This window comes from Dipodomys merriami, unplaced genomic scaffold (assembly GCF_024711535.1).
Source record: "Dipodomys merriami isolate MVZ:Mamm:240054 unplaced genomic scaffold, mDipMer1.0.p SCAF_13, whole genome shotgun sequence".
In the NCBI taxonomy this organism is placed as follows: domain Eukaryota; kingdom Metazoa; phylum Chordata; class Mammalia; order Rodentia; family Heteromyidae; genus Dipodomys; species Dipodomys merriami.
The window spans coordinates 10373911-10392500 of NW_027202604.1; the positions used below are offsets into that span (position 1 = coordinate 10373911).

The following is an 18590-nucleotide window of genomic DNA, read 5'->3' on the forward strand; positions in this document are numbered from 1 at the left end:
GATAACCCAGAAAATGATTGCTGCATTGAGAAAACAGCATAAATGTGGAGCAGCAGACACACGCCTTCCTTCTAGAAATCAAGATGAAGTCTTGAGCTAGTGGATCATACCTGTAATCCTAGCCACTTAACAGAACTGAGAGTTAGAGGATCGAGGTTCAGAGTCTGGGCAGTAAAGTCTGTGAGACTTCACCTTTAAAATAATCAGCAAAAAGCCAGGCTGGAGGCATAACTCAAGTGATTCAGTCTAAGCAAGCAATTCCAATAAGCATGAGGCCCCAAGTTCAAACCCCAGTACCTTAAAAACAACAACAACACAACAAACAACAACAACCACCAAAAACCAAGCCAGGTACAGTATTCAGGAGGCTGAGATCTGACGATGGCAGTTTGAAGCCAGCCTGGGCAGAAAAGTCCTGGTGAGACTCTTATCTCCAATTAACCACTCAAAAATCAGAAGTAGAGCTGTGGCTCAAAGTGGTAAAGCACTAGCCTTGAGCAAAAGAGCTCAAGGACAGTGCCCAGGCCCTTAGTTCAAGCCTCATAACTGACAGACAGGAAAAAAAAATTAAAATCAGGATAAAAATATAGGGCAGTATTTGGAAATTAGTCAGGAACTAAGTTGTACTTACAAATACTTATGGAATAACAAACGAGGCTGTGAATCACTAGGTTTGTTTTGTGGCTGCATGTCTTCCTAGCTGAGTGAACTTTTGAGAGACCTTATCTCCTCATTTCTTTGACCTCCCATTTTTTCCGTCAAAACTTTTGGGCATTGGGTTCCACAGACATGTGGGAGCAGGGACCCAACAGATTCAGGAAGATACTACTCATTATTTTCTCCCACAGCCTTGTTCTCTAAGTCAGTTCTTCCTGAGATCAGGCAGGTAAGCTAGAGCCTTAAGTGGACAGTGAATTGGGAGTATAATTATTTGAATATCACATGTCAGAAGCTAAGATAATAGGGAATGGAAAGATGAAAGAAGAATATTTTACAGCTCAGAATCTGGAGGCAACTCTAAAGATGGAACCGTGGCCAGCCCATGGTGAAGAGATGAGAGGAACGGAAATGAATATGCCCTGATGACTTCTGACACCTGCTGATTTCTAGTGGAACAGAATCCAGAGTCCCTATTAATCATAAATGAGAAAAGGAAGGTCGGTGATGACGGCCACATCTGAAGAATCAAACTCTACAAGTTGGGAGGGTCAGGCTCCCTTGCAGAATGAAGACTTGCCAGGACTCCATGTGCAAATGGCTATAATCCACACAGCACCCCAGCATGGTGTCTCCCTGATACTAAGGGTCAACACTGGTTAATGTTATTTAAGCTGCAGGCCCCTGGAGGTTTTGTCTTGATGGGTAAGAGAAGCTCAGCATCTCCTGTTGACTCAGCTCATCATTTACACCCTGGTGGCAGTTAGAACAAAGGAACCTAAGACTTCTCATGCTCAACATTAGCATGATAATGGGGTGAAACTGGATTCTTTGTGGGAAAGGCTGATTTTATTATCTAGCCAACTAGTGAAACTTCATCTTAAAAAGGATCAGCTAGGCACCTGTGACTCATCGTTATAATACTCCAAGCTACTCAGGAGGCTGAGAACGGAGGATCCCAGTTCAAAGCCAGCCCAGACAGGAAAGCCCATGAGATTCTTATCTCCGATGAATCACCAAAAAAACCAGGAAGTAGAGCTGTGGCTCAAGTGGCAGAGCACTATCCTTGAGCAAAAAAGCTAATGGACAGTGCCCAGGTCTTAGGTCAAGCTCTAGGACCAGCATGCACACATGTATATGTTGAGGAGAAGTAAAGGGAAAATAAATATTTTAAAGTAGAAACTCTCTGGCAATATTATCTATCTATCTATCTATCTATCTATCTATCTATCTATCTATCTATCTATCTATCTCTATCTGTCTAAAATAAATATTTTAAAATAGAAACTGTCTCTGTCTCTCTCTCTCTCTCTCTCTCTCTCTCTCTCTCTCTCTCTCTATCATCTATCTATCATCTATCTATGCTAGGCCTCTGCCACATGAGCCACAGCTCCACTTGGAGTCATTGTTCTGTGAAGTAGGGACTGGCATCATGCACACAGCACTCATACTTGGGCATACAAGTCTAAGAACACTATAAGGAAGTGTTGTAAGGTGAGAAAACAGAAAATTCGCATTTTGAAGGATCGAATCTTGGAGTCTTTATTAAAAGGCAGGTGACTGCAAGGTGGACTCCTGTCGCAAAGACCAGCAGCCAGCAAATACACTTAACACTGTTAGGAAACTGAGCCACGAAGGCCTGAGAAGAAGGAAAGAACAAAAACAATACCAACAAACCAACTCAGCTCCAATGGAGAACTAAAGTGGGACACCATGGTGACCAGAGAAGAGCCAGGAGAAGGGAGACAGGACATGAACACAGAGACACGTGGCATGGGGTAATGGCCAGCCTGGGCTGGTCTGGGCCTAAACAGGGTCAGGTCACAGTGGACAGAATCACAGGAAACTCCCAGGCCCAGGCACTGGACTGATAGGTTTAGTAACCCATCAGCCAAGTGCCTTCCATCCACCTGGGAGGGGAGGGGAGCGAGGGCTTCACCTTCCCCTACCGCGAGGACAAATGCCAGTCCCTGCCATCCATCATGTGGCCAAGGTGGTGGGGGCCAGACCCAAACTCCCTATTTTAGAAGCATGTGAAATAAAACAAGTTGGAAGGCAGAAGGTCTCGCTACTAGTCTATACTCCAGTTCAGGATCCCTTATTCAGAATGCTTAGAAGAAGAAATATTTCACATACTATAGGGTTTCGGACTTTTAGAAAGGTGGTTAAGAATTTACGGGTTGATCATTTGACCATCCCTAATCCGAAAAGTTAAAAACTTTCAGATTTTGAAGCATTTCAAGTTTTAGAGCTGGACTGTTGAGTCTGTAGTAAGCAGCCTCCTTTACTTCTGGGGAACTGTGAGTGTCCAGTTAATTCCTGAAAATGGCAACTTTCATACAGAAAGCAAAGGAACAACATTCAGAGTTTGCAATATTTACATTAAAAAAGTTGCATATCCTTACAATGATGTAAAAAAAATCAGATTTGAACCATCAGTAAATAGCATATAGATGCTATTTTCTATTAGGCGTGCACATTGGAAAGAACTATATCATTTCCTTTCTTTTAAAGTCCTGAAATCACTCATTCAGGTAAAAATTTTTCCTAAGATTAAGTCTTTGGAGGGATGTGTGTGCCCATACATTTTCATGCCCTTCTTTGTGTCAAGACATGCAATCACCATGTCAGTTTATTAAAAACAATATCACCCTATTATGGGTATTGACTCAGTCTCCTTATCTTATCTACTATGTACTTGACAGATTATAAAGAAAGGTTAATCCTAGAAATAAAAACAAGGCTGAAAAGCCTAAGTTGATGTCTGTAAAATGACTCAGAGGAAATGAGTGGGAACTGGTTATTTGAACAATTTCACTGGATAATATCAATCTGTGCTGTTTTCCTTCACACTGTGAAGAATGAATGGCCTCTTATGTACTTTTAGATAAAGTGTATGAGTTTCGTGATAATATTTATGATCTATAATTTCTGTAGCAGAAATACCATTAGTCTCAGGGTCTCCGGTATCTGTGGACCTGTCAGCAGAGGGAAAATGTTCTTTAGGTTCTAATTCAGCATATAGATATAGGTGTGAGTCATAATTAAGAGTCTTGTAGACATTTCTGCCTGGCCTGGCTTTGAAGCACTATCCTCACTCAGATCTCAGCCTCCTGAGTAGCTAGGTAGTTGCCTGGCTTGAAAATGGTTACTTTCTGAATTAAAGAATATAGTATAGTAATTTATTTCTAGGGTTGTTTTTTTTTTTTTTTTTTTTTGCTATGAAGATACTTGTTTCTGAGTTGACGGGATACAACACAACACTTAGGATTCTCACTTCAGTATTATAAATATAAAACATTTAGATGTTAGAAAATAGAGACGAGGTGAGAAAAGAAATAGAAGTGGTTAGCAGGATTTTAAGATTGTGAATTTAGGCAGAGGCAATAACGCTAACCACCACAATAGCTAGGGAAACAGGGGTAATATACAGAATAAGATTTTAAAAAACCTCAAAACTCAAAACAAGGCCAATGAATATTGCTTCATTCTTTACTGAGGGTTAAAGTTCACGGAGCGCTTCCTGTAATAGCTTGGGCTCAGTTGCTTTCCCTCTTAAATGAGGAGAGGTGGTAGTTTTTGGAAAGGATCCAATGAGTAGAAGAAGGTGATTTGTGTCTGACTGGTCTCAGGGAGTAAGGATCTATATAATACCCCTTCCTGACAGGATCCCCCTGGTTTGGGGCCACCATCTATGACTCGTACTGTTGTATATTATCGCATGTTGCTCTGTCCTGAACTCTTACAGAACTCAAATCTCTAGGAGATGCCTCTCCTCAAAGTAGGTGGTCATTTTTAGAGTCTTCTATTCTCTAGCATGTTATCTGAAGGGGCTTTCTAAGTTGAACGGCTTCTGTGGCCCACATACTCCCTGTGCTAAGATCTAAGAACCCCTTAAGGAGCCCCCCCCCCCCCCCCCATGGTCTGGACATTGCTCCAGCCCTGTGCAAATGCGGAAGTGCATTTTTGACATTGAGTCTGAGTCATTGCAAAGCATACTTGGACCATGGCAGTGGGAACTTCTTCCTTCCTGCATTTATACTGAGTTTCTGACCATAGTGATATATGAATGCTGAGCAGGCATCTTAAAGAAACTTTACATTTTACTTGGGACTAGGTAGCGGGATTCTGCTTCTTTCCTCAAAGGAGGTTCCTCAGCTTTCTGTTTTTTTTTTAAACATAATCATATCATGCAGGTGATTTAGCAATCCACAAACCCAGTGACATGCTATCATTGTGCCTGTTATCTAGGTAAGGAAGTAGAGACTGAAGAACATAAAAATTTCCAAAGCAAGGTAGTCAGTTAAGTTGCAAAGTGGTAATTGGATCCAAGGACTTGTGTCCTGGTAGAGTCCGATATTCCCAATAGACTCAGCTTGTGTTGGGGGGGGCGGGGGAAGGGGTAGAATCTAAGCCCAAGTTTTACTAGCTAGTGACTAGTATCTTGGATCAGCACTGAAGACTTGGTTTTGTCTGCTGTGGCTAGCCATGTTTAGAGTCCGGTACTTGTCTTGACGGTACTTGTCTCTTCTTGTTGCAGATGGCTGTGTTACTGCAATGTGCCGCAGTTCTGTGACAGTCTACCTCGGTACGAGACCACCAAGGTGTTCGGGAGAACGTTGCTTCGCTCAGTTTTCACCATCATGAGGCGACAACTCCTGGAACAAGCAAGACAGGAAAAGGACAAACTGCCTCTGGAGAAACGAACCCTAATCCTCACACATTTCCCAAAGTAAGGGGAGAACTCTCCACGTGGTTGGGTTGATTCCATTTAGCAACTTGAGGTTGCCAAATACATATACCAAAGATTGCATAAATAATAAAATCAAGAATGACAGAAAAGCATCCAAAGAGGAGAGCGATAAAGGACCCTGAGTCCCTTTGTGAATCTTCAATGAATCTTGTCTTAGCATCTCCCATCTTCCCCCACACACATGGACCGTTTTTTATAGTGAGCTTCCATTTTGTTTTAGGTGTGTGTGTCCCTAAACTCAGAGCCTGGGTGCTGTCCCTTAGCTTTTTTTTCCTTTTTTTTTTTTTTTTTTTTTTTTTATCAAGGCTGGTACTCTACCACTCGAGTCACAGCTCCACTGCCAGAAAACCAACATGGGAAATTGGTGACCTGAATGTTTTAGTGTTTTCTGAAGCACTTAGGCCAAAGTTTGAATGTCTCCCTAAGTCATAGTATGATTTCTGGGCATGCGAATATATTCAGTGGCTGTCTTTCAGATATATTCCTTTCCAAAATATTAAAGCCATTTTACTTATTTCACCATTACAGTTGCCACATAAGTGGCATTTATATTTTTATGTGATAGTTGTCATTGTGTTAATGGTCAAAGGACAAAGAAGGACCCTCCCACCCCATTAGGGTCGTAAAAGAGAAATCTTAATTACTTTGCATAGTAAGTTTTTTTTTCCCCCATAGCAAATGCATCTTGCAGATATTTGCTAATTATAGTGTGTTTTGTTCCTTCAACACATAGTTTTGGCATGCTTATGCTATTGAGTTTTCTTTTGCTACTAATGGTAGGGTAAAAACTACCACCTACTTCTCCTCTTAAAACCTTTTTCATCAAATATGACAACATCTGAGACCATTGTGGATTAATACCAACAGCTCTGGCAGTAGAATCACACTTACTGTGGTCTGACGGTGCTTATTTGAGTCTTGATCTCTGTTTCTGGGTGAGAGCTAGGACCCACATCCCAGCACCCAGGGACCCTGTGGGGCCTCTGATTCTCCGATGCATGTTCAAAGTTCAGACCTCCATCTTTTCTATCCTTGTATGCTTCCTCTTCTTTAACTAGTGCCTTCCTCCCCCTAATCTACAAATTATTTACAATTTTCTAATGGCTGATTTCTGTATTTCATTTTTTTTAGTTGTTTGTCTCTTCCTTCCTTCCTTCCTTCCTTCCTTCCTTCCTTCCTTCCTTTTTTTCTTTCCTTCCTTCCTTCTTTCCTTTTTTTTTTTTTTTTTGTCGGTCGTGGGGCTTGAACTCTGGGCCTGGGCGCTGTCCCTCAGCTCTTCAGCTCAAGGCGAGCGCTCTACCACTTGAGCTACAGCGCCACTTCCCCTTCTTTCCTTCTTTCTTGTCAGTTGTGGGGCTTGAATACAAGGCCTGGGCACTGTCCCTGAGCCTTTTTGCTCAACACTAGCTCTCTACCTCTTGAGCCACAGGTCCACTTTCATGTTTTCTGGTGGTTAATTGGAGATAAGAGTCTCACGGACTTTCCTCTGCGGGCTGGCTTTGAATCATGTTCCTCAGATCTAAGTCTCCTGAGTAACTAGGATTATAAGGGTGAACCACCAGTGTCCAGCCTGTTTGTTTTGTCTGAACAAAACAGCCTGGCCGCTGTCCCTCAGCTCTTCAGCTCAAGGCTAGCACTCTACCACTTGAGCCACAGCACCATTTCTGCTTATGTGGTGCTGAGGAATCGAACCAGGGCCTCATGCATGCAAGGCAAGCACTTTTCCACTGAGCCACCTTCCCAGCCCCTGTTTTGTCTTGAGATGGGTCTTGCTCCATAGCCCAGCCTCCTGAGTGTGGGGTATGAGTTAATAGGCCCCACAGTGTCATTCTAAAAGAAGTAAATGTACAGCTTGAAAAATGTACGCTGAAATACTTTTAGATATTTCTATTTTTCATTTATGTATTAGAGAAAGAAACTCAGTAAGCCTTGAGTGAGACTTGAATATCTGCCTGTCCACCTGCCTTCCCTCCCTCCCTCCTGTCCTCCCTTTTTTCCTTCCCTCTCTCCTGCCAGCACTGGGGCTTGATTCAGGCCCACACACTTTGGCTTGGCTTTTTCAGTCACAGATGATGTTCTACCACTTTAGCCATATCTCCAGTTCAGTTTTGCTGATTAATTGGTTCTGGCTAGTGTTGTACAACTTCAACCATACCTCCAATCCAACTTTTTTAAAATTATTTTTTAAAATTTTGTTGTAAAGATGATGTGCAGAGGGGTTACAGTTATGTGTCAGGCAATGAGTACACTTCTTTTTGAACAGTGTTTTATTAGTGTACACAGTGAGAGGTTGAACTGAAAGTCTGCCTCATGGCCATCTGGAATTACAGGTGTGAGCCACCACACCTGGATCATTCTTCTTTATGATTGAATACTACTCCATTGTATGTGTCTACTGAATGTTCTTTATCCCTTATCTTTATCTCCCAGTATCTTTTTCCTTTATCCTTATTTCCCATTTGTTATTTCTTCATCATTTGCTGGGCACCTAGGTTGATTCTATAGTTTATCTATCCAATCCAACTTTTTGCAAGTTAATTGGTCATAGCTGGTGCTCTTCTATTCGATCCATACTTCCAGTCCTGATTTTTGTTCTCTTATTAGTGATAGAGTTTTATTTTTCTAGATAGCTTTCATACTTGGATCCTCAGATCTTGGCCTCTTCAGTAGCTAGGATAACAGATGTGAACCACCAGTACTTGGTTGAGTGTCTGTTTCTACCAACATTTCCAGGTGTTACTTATGGGTCCCAAAACTTTCCTTTATAACATGGTGAGAAGATAAAATAATAATGAATTGCTGGTCACAATTCTGTCCTCACTGTTGTATTTGTCAAATTTGTGTGTGTGTGTGTGTGTGTGTGTGTGTGTGTGTGCACCAGTACTGGGACTGGTGTGTATGCAGTAGTACTCTGGGACCTGGAAGCTTCTATTTGCCTTTTCATTCGAGGCTGGGACTACCACGTGAGCTACACCTCCACTTTTGGCTTTTTTTGGTGGTTAATTGGAGAGGAGAGTCTTCTAGACTTTACTTCCCCAGGTGGCTCTGAGCCAAGATCCACCGATCTCAGCCTCCTGAGTACCCAATATTATAGTCATGAGCAACCAGCACCTGGCTTCAGGGTGGGAATTTGACAGTTATTTAACCTCTCTGTACTTGGTCCTTTTCATCTGCAAAATGCATGTAGTAATGATTCTGTTTCAACTGTCCTTATAACAATCTGGTAAATTAATGCACATCAACCCCTTCCAACACTACTTATTGTGTTGCAGTGTAGGTGTGATAAGTCAAAATAAATGTATGGGAAGGTGTTTCTGTCTTAGAAGAGACCAGAACTGCCCAATGATGTCATCATTTTAGTTCACACTCTCTAGGATATTTCTGAATTGAAAACCAGACCTCAATGTTAGGAGGATTGTCAAATGTCTCTAGGGCTTTTGCCTCTCTAGTAATACATTAGGGTTTTTTTTTTTAATCTTGATTTTATTTTTGTGTCTAGGTTTCTGTCCATGTTGGAAGAAGAAGTTTATAGTCAAAACTCTCCCATTTGGGATCAGGATTTTCTCTCAGTCTCTTCTAGAACCAGTCAGCTAGGAATCCAAACAGGTGAGCTCCCTTCCTCCCTTCCCTTCCTTCCTTCCTTCCTTCCTTCCTTCCTTCCTTCCTTCCTTCCTTCCTTCCTTCCTTCCTTTTCTTCCTGTTTCCTTTTCCTTTTTCTTTGTGCCAGTACTGGAGTTCAGAAGCTGGGTACTATCCCTTAGCATTCTTGCTCAAACACCTGAGCCATACCTCTACTTTTGGCTTTTTTGGTGATTAATTGGAGATAAGAATCTCTGCCTTGATTGGCTTGAACTGTGATCCTCAGATCCCAGCCTCCTGAGTAACTAGGACTCCAGGCATGAGTCACTGGTATGTGGCTATAGGAGAACTTCTTTTCACAGACCTCAGAGAGTAGCTAAGAAGGTCCACCTGAAGTGTTAGTTGTAGCTCTCATTGCATTTATTTGTGGTTTTTCATTAGGAAAAGAAACAAAAACCCAAAGGCAAATATTTTCACAAATCTTCCTTTGCATTACTGTTAATGAGGAGAAAGTGAGTATAAACCAAAATCTTGCAGTTATGTCTTTGTGGATGCGAAGTGCAGGAGTGAACTAACTAGTTAAAATAGTAATATGTGCAGGAAGGCATGGCTTGCTCATTACAGTTTAATGGGAAGTATAAAATGCCAGGCAGCTCTGCCTTGTAGCCAAACACTGGCTCTTTCTGAAGCCACTTAAAGGCCCAGCCAATGGCTGGATATATCTAGGAATCAGTCTAACTCATCCATGATGTCCGTTTCATGCACAAATTTACTATGAGGGTAATGGTGCCATAGTGAGAAGAGAGTGGTCTTGAGTCTGGGGATGTGAAGTGTTCCCTCCCATTGGCCAGTGGCTTCCAATGGCATCCTGTAAGGAAAGAAGACGGCTGCCTTTTTGATCATTGTGGTTCTTGCCTTTGGCATGAGGAACACTCAACGGAGCCTGGTAGAAATACCAGAACACGAATTGATAGCTGGCGATGGCACAACACCGAAGGCTTCGCTTTGATATCAAGGTTTGGGTGTTTTGTTTTGTTTTGTTTTGTTTGAGAACTCTAGTTATTGGTAATATGTTGACTTGCGATGGTTGTATCCAGGAAAGGTAATTTTATTCTTAAGAAGAATTTTAGGCATAATCTCACTATTTTAAAACTTCATTGTGAAACCCACTAGACACTATACAACTCGGGGAAGAGGGAAGCTGGAAGGGGAAAAACTTGGAGAGAATGAGAGATGGGGTAACACTGTTCAAATGAAAATGTACTCATTACCTCACTTATGTAACTAGCCCCTCTGTCCATCACCTTTACAATTAAAATGTAAAAATCTAAAAAATAAAAACCCATCATTTTTTAGTATGCCACAGGGGTTTATGTTTGTTGTTGTTGTTCTTTTGTGCTGATACTCGGGCTTGAATTCAGGCCTGGGCACTGTCCCTGAGCTATTTGCTCAAGACTTGCACTCTACTCCTTGAGCCCCAAATACACTTCTGTCCCTTTGGTGGTTAACTGGGGATAAGAGTTTCATAAACTTTTCCTGCCCAGACTTACTTTGAACCGAGATCCTCAGATCTCAGCCTCCTGAGTAGCCAGGATTACAGGTGTATGCCACAAGCATATACAGTTGGGTATTACTATCAAATATGGTACAGTTGCATTACTCTGGACAGATCATCTGTAGCCCTTTTTAGGGCATTCATCATCCTACCCCAGCCCTGGCAACCTTTTATCTGATGCAGTCTAGTCTTCCAGAATATCAAATGGAAGAAATCATATAGTATATAGTTTTTTTTTGAGTCCAATTACTTTCAGTCAGCAAAAACATTTGAGATGTTTGTTTAATTATTATTTTAAAATCTATTGCCCAACCTTGGATATATGTAATCAAATCCCTATAAATCACAGTGCTTAGGGAAATAGCTATTTTGATTTGAATCAAAACCTGTTTTGTTTGAATGTTTGCTACCAAACTTGTCCTGTGTCTTTTTTACTTTACTTTAGGTCATAATTTCATGTTTCTTATGCTTAAAACCCTTAGTGTGAGCTAAGGTCTTTGTGTGTGTAGTGCTATCTCCTCTTTGTAGAACTGCACAGTCAAGAGTTGACTGGGCATACTGTGTGGTTCCTGGAGATGTCCACTGTATTTCTCTTTGGACCTGTGCAATTCAGTTCACCTTTGTCCTGATCTTACCAAGCATTCGGATGCCACCTCTCCCTCAGTTGCCTAATTCCTCACCTGTTCCCCAGCAAGCACTAGAGCTCCCTTCCTTCAGAGATTCCTACAATCTTTTGTATGTATGTGTGTGTGGAGGGGAGTGGGGTGGGGTGGACTACCAGTACTAGAACTTAAACTCAGAACCTCAAACTCAAGGCCTCGCATTCTTTCTTGGTGTTTTCTGATCGAAGCTGGTGATCTACCATTTCAACCACACCCCCCTTCCAGCTTTTTGGTGGTTACTTGGAGATAAGAGTCTCATGGACTTTCCTGTCCAGACTGGCTTGGAACCACAGTCCTCAGATTTCAGCTTCCTGAGTAGCTGGAGTTAAAGGTGTGAACCATCAGAGCTCATCTTTCCTAGAAACTGGACCATATGTATCCTGTTCTGGGTGGTGAAACATGACTGTACAATGGAACCATCCATGAATATTTGTGATACTATAAGAGAACATGATAAGCTTAGTCTGGGTTGTTGCTGGACATTGTGGACTTTTTTTAGGTGATTTCATTTTATTTTATTTATTTATTGCTAGTCCTGGGGCTTGAACTCAGAGCCTGGGCACTGTCCCTGAGATTCTTTTGCTCAAGACTATTACTCTACCACTTGAGCCACAGTACCACTTCCAACCTTTTCTGTGCATGTGGTACTGAGGAATTGAACCCAAGGCTTCATGCATGCTAGGCGAGCACTCTACCAATAAGCCACCTTCCCAGCCGGTTGATTTGAATGTGCAAGCATATCTGAGAACTATTGTGTAATATCATACTCATGTGGCCCTAGGTCCATATTTCTCTCTAATATGAATGCAAGTCTTAGATGGTCAGAGGCCCAGTTTTACTACAACAGCAATAACGGATACTGTCAGAGTACTTTGCCTCTGAAACTTCCTCCTGACAAACTCTAGGAAACTAGAATTAATGTCCCTTTTACTTGGAGGACATAGAAGATCAGAGAAAGTTAACAAGTTGCCCTAGTCCAGATTTTCTATGAGCTGGCATTGGGTTCTACTCCCACGCCTAGTTCCTGACTCCTGTAGGACATGAGAAGCCAGAACAGGCACTAAGTGCTCTCCTGTGGCGTGGGCTAGTGTTCAGCGTCGCCGGCTTGGGGAAAGAATGGGCAGAGAATGAACACTGCTTCCTCCCTCGGGCTTGGAACATCAAAGCTGTTCAGCAGGGTCCACTTAGTTCACTTATTGAGGGCCTCCAGAGAGGGTTGCTTTGTGAGTGAGAACTCCCTTTGATCTGTGCCTGCTCAGAATCTTCCCTGTCTGCTCTGCTTCTGGCCACATGTTATCTGCCATTCCATAGACAGGCTGGAGCAGGCAGCGGTGATCTCTGGCTGCATGGGAATTTTAAGCTTATTTTTTGTTATTTTTGTTGTTGTTGTTGTTGTTTTTAAGGTTGTGCCCAGTTAAGCTGAAGAGTACACTTCAGTCTTAACCTGAAGGCTATCAGAAGCAAGCTGTCTTCTGTTTCGTCGTAATTGCAATGTGTTCTCTTCAGGGGCGAGAAGAGTGTAATTGTCTTCTTAATTGGCATGTCTGCACATCTGTGCAACTGTGAGAATGACATTTATAATGATGGCTCTGAAGTTTTGCAAGATACTCTTAAGATGTCTTCTGAATCATCCGCGCTTCCTCTTTGATAAAATCCATCTCAGTGTACTTTGAAATTCAGAAGGCCTGGGTGCTACAAGGAAAAAAAAAACACCCAAAACATATAGCCTGGCACTTAAGTGGATTTTATTTTGGGGGCCTTCCTGGGATTTGAACTCAGGGACTTGTATAACTTGAGCTACCCCTTCAGCCTTGTTTTATCCCTGGTTGTTGTTGTTGTTTTGTCGGTCGTGGGGGTTGAACTCTGGGCCTGGGCGCTATCCCTCAGTTCTTCAGCTCAAGGCTAGCGCTCTACCACTTGAGCCACAGCGCCACTCCCTCCCCTGGTTGTTTTTAAGATAGGGTTTTGCTGTCTGCCTAGATGTGTGTGCCTGTGCCATACTCTACCTCCTTCCAGGCTTCCTGTAGTTGCTGGGATCATAGAGATACCGCAATGTCCAGGGAACTCTACGGAGATGGAGTCTCATCAGCTTTCTTGCTGGGGCTAATCTAGTATCTTGGTTCTCCCAGTCTCAGCCTCTGCCATTGCTGAGATGACAGGTGCTCCTATGGGTTGAAAAGGGGGCTTATGACATTATCTTCTTGGGCTGGCTTGGTATTGCTATATGTTTCCCCAGGCTTTATTTTTAATTAATTATGTTTTGCCAGTACCGGGGCTTGAACCCAGGACCTGGATGCTACTGTCCCTTAGCTTTTTTAGTCAAGACTAGTGCTTTAACACTTGAGCCACAGCTCTACTTTGAGTTTTATGGTGGTCACTTGAAGAATCTCAGGGACTTTCTTGGCCTTGAGCCAAGATCCTCAGATTCCAGCCTCCTGAGTAGCTAAGATTACAGGTGTGAGCCGTTAGAGCCTGGCTTCTGTTCTTATCATCTTGATGCTAAGTGGTTTTTGGTTTAAAGATGACTTTCTATGGTGTTGGTTTCAGGTGTTCTTGTTTCCTTGTTGGCTATGCACATAGTCATCTCATATTTTTTTTCCCTTTTCTTGGGGCAGTTATTAATCCACCTCCTGTGGCTGGGACAGTGTCATACAATTCAAACTCATCTTCCCTGGAGCAGCCAAATGGAGGTAGCACGAGTCCTGCCTGCAAGTCATCTGGGCTTGAAGCAAACCAAGGTAAGCTCTTAAGAGGGGTAAAAGAGAGGACACCCAGATGGAGAGAATGGATCTGCGATTGGCAATTATTATGACCCCGCCCATCACTTTCCCATCTTTTACTGCCCCCCCCCTTCCTCTGTCACAGAGGATATTGACCTCCATTCCGTCAACTCTGTTAGGAAATTAGTTGTATCAGTGGGTATTCACATTTTGTTTTATGTGTATATGATGTGTACCTATCATTTGCCTTCTACATTTTGATCTTTGTAGGAGAGAAGAGGAAAATGAATGACGCTCACATTCTAGAAGAGGCCAAAAGACCCCGGGTTATGGGGGATATTCCAGTGGAGTTGATTCATGAGGTCATGTCCACCATCACAGACCCTGCAACCATGCTCGGGCCAGAGGTGAGCGGGGCAAACAGCATCTGGGAGCTGGTAGGCGTCTCCTGTTCGTCCAGCCCCTTAAGCTCTCAGAAATGAAGCCCTCTGTTGTCAGCAGAGAATTAGCCTTCTGTCCAGGTTTGCATGGACCCTGGTGGTCCAGGTGGGAAGGGCAGGGTTGGCTAGTCAAGAGATCATTTCCTTCAAAGAATGTCACATCACAAAGCCTCATGCTAATAATCTCTCACAGTTGCAACCCTTTTTATCTTGATGTATTTCTAACCCAGAAAATGTTACAGAATATCTGTGGTTCAAAACATAAAACAAAACTCTGGACTTCTAGGTTCCTCTAGTTGTTAACATTAGGTCCCATTTCACTCTATCTTCTGTTTTTCTCTCTTGTGAACCATTTAGAATGACTTCAGAGTTGAAAAGAGATAAACCCTTTACCCTTAGCTTTCATAGGAGCAACGATATTCACTTTCAAAATCACAATGCAGTTAGCACTCTTAGAACATTTAGCTTGGCATATTAGCACTCTTAGCAAAGTTAGCACTCAGAAAATTTGGTTATAAAGTTTTCTAATATAGGGTTGCAGACTATAGTCCACAAACTGGATCTAGCATTCCAGCATTTTCCTTCCTTCCTTCCTTCCTTCCTTCCTTCCTTCCTTCCTTCCTTCCTTCCTTCCTTCCTTCCTTCCTTCCTTTCTTCCTTCCCACCTTCCCACCTTCCTTCCTTCCCTCCCTCCTTCCCTCCTTCCCTCCTTCCTTCCTTCCTTCCTTCCTTCCTTCCTTCCTTCCTTCCTTCCTTCCTTCCTTCCTTCCTTTCTTCCTTCCCACCTTCCCACCTTCCTTCCTTCCTTCCCTCCTTCCCTCCTTCCCTCCTTCCCTCCTTCCCTCCTTCCTTCCTTCCTTCCTTCCTTCCTTCCTTCCTTCCTTCCTTCCCACCTTCCCACCTTCCTTCCTTCCTTTTGTTCAAGGCTAGCATTTTACCAACTGAACCACAGCTCCATATCTGGTTTTTGGCAGTTAGAGATAAAAATCACATGGACTTTCCTTCTCTCATTGACTTTGTGTCTTGATGGTTAGATCTCTGCCTCCTGAGTAACTAGGATTACAGGTGTGAGCCACCAGTGCATGGACTCAAATTTGTGGCTCAAGTGACTCTCCCATGTCAGCCTCCAGAGCAGCAGGAGGCTACTATGTGTGGCTGTCTTTGCATGTAGTAGCAGGTTTGAGTAACTGGGATCTGCCAAATATATGCATCTCAAAAGCATAAAATACACCCCTCCTACCTTGTATTGAAAAGTTTGCTGACCCTGGTGTAATATACATCCCATATCTAAATTCCCCATCTGTCTAAATGGTGTCCTTTGGTACAATTATTGCTGTTGTTGAAGGATCAACTAGGGAACAAAGCATTGCATCTAACTTTGATTTCTTCATGCTTTTAGTGTCTCTCTTTTTGTGGGCAGTGCTCCAGGTTGAACCCACGGAAAACACACTACACTCAGCTATATTCCTAGTCTGCTAAGTCTCTTTACTTTAAAGCAGTAATTTTCTAGCTTTTTCTTGGCTTTTTGATATGTTGTTGTTGATTCTTGGTCACCACTTTTGCTGTCTATTTGAATTTGCCTTTGCTTACTGGTTATTAGATTCAAGCACTTTTAGTAAAAGTACTGCTGCTATCTTGTTACATGATAATTATTGCAGAGTGGTTTAAGCCATAGGAGAAATGGCCTAGATATTATTTTATAAACAATTTTTATATCTTCTTACTATAGCTGTAGTTGATAAAAAAAAAAGATTAGGTTTTGCTTTGCCATATTTTTTTAGGTATTCTGTGATGTTGAGGTTAATTCAGAGAACTGGACTGTTTTAGTAGAAATATCTCCTCATGGACTAGGGTTAAAGCCTAACCTACATGAGGCCCTGGGTTTAATCCCTAGCACCACAAAATAATAATAATAAATCTAGGCACTGATGCCTTACGCCTGTAATCCTAGCTGCTCAGGAGGCTGAGATTTGAGGAGTGTGGTTCAGAGCCAACCCCGGCAGAAAATTCTGTGAGACTTGTATCTCAAATTATTCACCGAAAAGCCAGAAGTGGAGTTGTGATGCAAGTGGCAGAGTGCCAGGGAGAACATAATACCCCGAGTTTAACCCCCAGTGCTGCGCCCTCAAAATAATAATAATAGATCTCATCATACGATTATTCTTTCCCATTGTGATGTTTGGTCTATGAGGACTTCAAACACTCATTCTTCTCTGAGTCTTTTTTTTGTTGTTGGTTGTCTGCCTTGAGCTCTGGGCCTGGGCACTGTCCCTGAGCTATAGAGGCTACAGCACTTTACCACTTCTGGTTTTCTGGTGGTTAATTGGAAATAAGGGTCTCACAGACTTTCCTGCCCAGGCTCTGCGTCCTGAGTAACTAGGATTCTAGGCGTGAGCCACTGGTGCCCAGCTTCTTCTCTTAGTCTTTTAAGGATTGAATATTTTCACTGATCTTAGTGTTTTGAGTTCTAAAGTGGACTGCAATCATGGTTGAAATTTGTTAGATGGATTTCGTAGTGTGTGGAACTGGCTGGTACTGGCACATGGAAGCAAGCAGTTAACTTTTAGGAGTTTTATAAGCTGGTTGTTAAATAGCTTGGTGGCTTGAAATTGATCACAGTGGTGCCTGGTCACATGGACATCCAGCTACTGTAGACCAATGAAAGCAGCAAAGTGCTACCAGTTAGGACTTTTCCTCCCTGAAGAGCTGTTTGTGGAACATTTATTTCCCAGCACTGCACTGATGGATTAAATAAGACGAGGAACACAGAGTACCGGCCCTTGCTGTAATGTCTGCTGTGGTTTAGTGAGGGTCAACAGATACTCCTTAGCAAAGAAAACTGTTCTCTGAAAAGAGGTGCTAAAATAGGAATGTGACCACTGTGTTTTGGTCTTTTATGAGAATTTGGGATCTGTCATCACAATGGGTCTTTTAAAGCTGAAGTAAATGAGATTATTATTATTATGTTTTTAAACAAGGGACTGGCAAACTATGGCCCATAGGCCAAATGTGATTTACTCTGTTTTATTTTGTGTTCTAGATAAAGTCTTAACTGGAGTACTAATACACCTATTCTTTTAGTACATCTGTTCCTTAACAGAGCATCTGTATCTGCCTTTGTACTGTAATAACAGTTGAGAAGTGAAGACAGAGATCTTATGGCTCAAACAGTCTAAGATGTTTTTTCTCAGGCACATGATGGAAAAATTGGCTGATAGCTTATCTGGCACCTTGGTGGTCCTCAGATTTCTCCCACTGCTTTACTTATCTTTTCTATTTTGCCTTCAAGACTTGAGGAATGTGTGTGCGTGTGCATGCATATGTGTCTGCATGCATGTGTGTGTATTTGCGCCCTGGAAATCCGCAAACGTGTACCTGACTAGAACAAAGAAGAGAAGCTTTGATGTGCCATTGCCTTCACAGAGTAGCTGTGTGAGACCTTTTCCTGTCTCCTGCATCCTAGACCAATTTTCTGTCGGCACACTCAGCCAGGGACGAGGCAGCTAGGCTGGAAGAGCGCAGGGGTGTCATTGAATTCCACGTGGTTGGCAATTCCCTGAACCAGAAACCAAACAAGAAGATTCTGATGTGGCTGGTTGGTCTACAGAATGTCTTCTCCCATCAGCTGCCCCGAATGCCAAAAGAGTACATCACACGGCTTGTCTTTGACCCGTAAGCTCTTCCTTCTCTTTTTCCCTGCCCCCTTGATCCCAAAGCTTGGGTACTGTCCTCAGGGCTGGTGCTCTCCCACTTGAGCCACAGCTGCACTTCTGGCCTCTTTATTGGTAGTTAATTGGAGATCAGAGTCTCATGGAGTTTTCTATCTAGGCTGGTTTGAACTGTGATCCTCAGATCTCAGTCTCCTGAGTAGGTAGGATTATAGGCATGAGCCTCTGGTGCCCAGCTTAAAATGTTCTTGTTAACATGCTCTGCATTTTAAGTTACTATTTGGCTGTCCTGTACTCCATTTATTTAGCAGTATATACACTTAGAAGCTATATTAGCTTTTTGGTAATCCACTCATTCTTGGATTAACTACTGTGGTGCCTGATCTGTAATGTTTTTGAGTAAGAATTAACTGCAGAGAGTCTGGGAAGGTGGCTCAGTGGTAGAGCGCTTGCCTTGCATGCATGAGGCCCTGGGTTCGATTCCTCAGCACCACATAAGCAAAACGAAAAAAGCCGGAAGTCGGGCTGTGGCTCAAGTGGTAGAGCACTAGCTTTG

At 42.6% G+C, this 18590-nt stretch overlaps 1 protein-coding gene across 3 annotated transcripts in view; it reads left to right on the forward strand.

The window, feature by feature from the left end:
* Positions 1-18590, forward strand: part of Kat2b (lysine acetyltransferase 2B) — a 103697-nt gene that overhangs the window by 64247 nt on the left and 20860 nt on the right. For all 3 annotated transcript variants that reach the window (XM_070018677.1, XM_070018678.1, XM_070018679.1), the window contains 5 exons: positions 5198-5389; positions 8910-9016; positions 13822-13944; positions 14197-14333; positions 17830-18038. In XM_070018677.1, coding sequence (XP_069874778.1) covers positions 5198-5389; positions 8910-9016; positions 13822-13944; positions 14197-14333; positions 17830-18038 — 768 coding nt within the window. The remainder of the gene's footprint in view (positions 1-5197; positions 5390-8909; positions 9017-13821; positions 13945-14196; positions 14334-17829; positions 18039-18590) is intronic.